The 3,194-nt window shown below is 33.4% G+C and overlaps 1 protein-coding gene across 1 annotated transcript; it reads left to right on the top strand.

The window, feature by feature from the left end:
- The first annotated feature begins 1,230 nt into the window (after nt 1-1,230).
- Nucleotides 1,231-2,052, top strand: LOC145286360 (uncharacterized). Its single transcript, XM_080135297.1, has one exon. The coding sequence runs from the start codon at nt 1,231-1,233 to the stop codon at nt 2,050-2,052; it is 822 nt and encodes a 273-aa protein (XP_079991423.1).
- The last annotated feature ends 1,142 nt before the right edge of the window (nt 2,053-3,194 follow it).

Here is a 3,194-nt window from a genome sequence, read left to right as displayed (position 1 = left end):
TGTAAAACGTGGGGACAATAGAAAAGAAATGAAAGCAGATACAAAAAATTGGAGCAATAAAATATAAATTACTTTAAATTAAAAGAAAAGTTTAACATAAAGAACTTCTTGGCTTAAACTTTATGAGAATGTAATTTCATTTACCCGCCTGCTCATATTCTCCCGCCTGTTGTAAAAGTACAAAATCAATTTCAAAATCTGCTGGGAAGATCTCTTCCCTTCCCTGCAAATCCCCTCCTCGCAGAAGAGACGTTGTTGTTAGAATTTCTCTACTCTATCGTCATTTTCATTGGAGTTTCTCCTGTATCACGAACGTTTTTGATTCTTCGTCGAATCGTGGTCAGGTAAAAAAATCGAATGAACCAAAAAAGTTCAAGAAATTTTTTTTTTTAAAGGTAGCTGCAAAATAGGTGTTTGAAGTCAGGTAGACACTAGGAGAAGGTTTTGATCATATTCTAGGAGAGATTTTAACAATTTAAATTCCGTAATGAGAGAATTAGCATTAAGATATTTTAACGGTGTTTGCTTCAATAAAAAATATTGCCTAAATCAACTATCTATATATACACACACACTCATATATATATATATATATATATATATATATATATATATATATATATATATATATATATATATAAACATTGCAAGAGATACATCCTTAATCTCCGTTAAAGCATGCATCTAGAAGAAGGGAAACTGATATATTATCCGAGATCTGCTGTTTGCTGTGGAAAAGTGTGGATTGTTCTACAAAAGCCTTCACAGCCTTCACAACTATAAACAACTAATCTGTGTAGATTTTCAAACAACTGTTGCATCAACCTCATTCGTCCAAATCGACGGGGGAATTCACACATACACACACATACATACATATATATATATATTACTAACTAGCTCTACCTACGTATTGAGCACTTTTGAAGTAAATACTTAAAGTTTACGCATAAATCTATACTTTCGTATATTAATTTTATGTGAGTAAATGAAGTAGTTATATATATATATATATACACATATATATATATATATATATATATATATATATATGATAGGACACTCAATACAAAAACCAAACTACAATCTCGCTTTCTTAGACTTTATAAATGTGGATGACTTTCCAAAGAAACTTATGATCTAATTCGTCCTGTGGGTTTGCAACGTCCCAGAATGTACGGTTTACTCAAAGTCCATAAGGAAAATATTCCTATGCGACCTATTCTTTAAATGCTGGGTTCCGCCCAACATGAATTGGGTAAATGGTTAGCCGAGATCCTAAAACCTATTCGGGAAATAAATACTGGATTCCGCATTCCTTATTCTTTTTGTTTTGCAGAATTTATTCGTGATGTAAAGGGTTCATCAAATACTGGATATTTATGTTCCTATGACAAATCCAGATTGTTCACCAATGTGTCTTTGGATGAAACTATCGGCATTTGTGCCGACAGTCTTTATCGTGGTGCCCTAACTAAACCCTCATTTCCTGAGCATATATTTCTTGAGCTCATGGGTTTAGCTACTAAATCGGTTGATTTTAGTTTTGACGGGAACATGTATCGTCAAGTTGATGGGGTAGCAATGGGAAGTCGTTTGGGTCCAACATTGGCTAAAATTTTTGTCGAGTTTCAAGAAAAACTGCTTTTTGATCGTTTTCTTAAACCGATGTGCTATTTCCGTTACGTGGATGATATTTTTGTTATGTGTTCTTCCTGTACGGAAGTTGAGGGGTTGTTAGAGCAATTAAACTTACTTCACCCTGCATTGACGTTTACTATGGAGGGTGAAGTTAATGACTCATTATCGTTCTTACATTTTCTTATTGAAAGATCCGGTATGAGTTTTACTACTAGCATATATAGAAACCCCACATTTACACCGCAATACATTAGCCGGGTTTCCTTCTCCCCTAAAATCAGAAAACTAAATCTGATTAAAACTTTAGTGCATCGGGCTTTGTTGATCTGCTCTAGTACTAAACTAGATGCGGAACTCCAAAGCACAACTGAGATCCTTTTGGCAAGTGGTTATCCTTTACACGTTATTTAAAAATCTTGGCGTTTAAAGGTGGAACGTTTTTGGGTCCTACAAAATGTCCCATATATGTGAAACTCCCGTGGATTAGTGTCAAAAGCCAGGAGTTTTCGCATAAAATTGCTACAGCCGTTTCACTTTGCTATTTTGTAACGAAGGTTTGGAACGAGAAATGCTTCCACTTCTTTCGAAATGATGGTATCCCTACTACTCAATATAATATGGTTGTTTATCGGTTTAACGGTCAGTGTTAAGCTGACTACGTGGTCCATACCATTCAATGTTTGGAAGTTAGAATTTCCCAACATGTCCCCCCTTTCGATGCGTAGGCACAAAAATGCCAACATCCGGGCGTTTATCAACTCATAAGTCAGCCATTGGTGAACATTTATTACAGTGCCAAATCTGCACTGACGGTTTTACACAGAGCGCGCTCAAGAATTCACGAGGCAGTATTCATTAATTTACGCCAACCATCTCTATGTAAGCAAAGAGAGTATACCAATAATTTAGAACTTATGGGTATTCGCGATTGTTTCTTTCTCTCCTATTCCCTATATACTTTTTTGATCCTTGCTATTAATTTTTGGTCTTTTGACCACGTTTTTAAAGGATGTTTTTTCACCTGTTGCCAACGTTAATCTTGAAAAGAGTTGAATAAAAGACGTCTCGATAGGGTTTTTTATGCCCCACCCCTAATTTATTCCTTTTATCTAATTTGTTTACTAAAATACAATTAGTTTGTTAAAAATACAATTAGTTTGTTAAAAATACAATTAGATCTTTAGAAGTGTATTTTGATCTTCTTTTTGAAAGTTTCTTTTTAATATATATATATATATATACATATCGAAAGTTCCTTTTATATATACATATATATATATTACATAGTTATATATATATATATATATATATATATATTACATAGTTATGCACTCACTTTTTACTGCACACACATTAACGGCATGCATTGTTTTAATTTCCTATCGTCGCTTTCTACGATGACACGAACTAATGTTTATAAAAATTTACAGTTACACAAATTAATAGTCTTAAATTTGGTATAAATAAGTTAGCGCAACTTCTGGTAATCTTTAGATCTACTAAAATTGTCGTTGCTTCTTTGGTTTCAGCGTCGTAAATTATGCTATTTGCAT

The sequence above is a fragment of the Euprymna scolopes genome, chromosome 10, assembly GCF_053919585.1.
Source record: "Euprymna scolopes isolate OS-2025 chromosome 10, ASM5391958v1, whole genome shotgun sequence".
In the NCBI taxonomy this organism is placed as follows: domain Eukaryota; kingdom Metazoa; phylum Mollusca; class Cephalopoda; order Sepiida; family Sepiolidae; genus Euprymna; species Euprymna scolopes.
The sequence above is the reverse complement of the archived record's forward strand: the minus strand, read 5'-3'. Positions and strand labels throughout refer to the sequence as shown.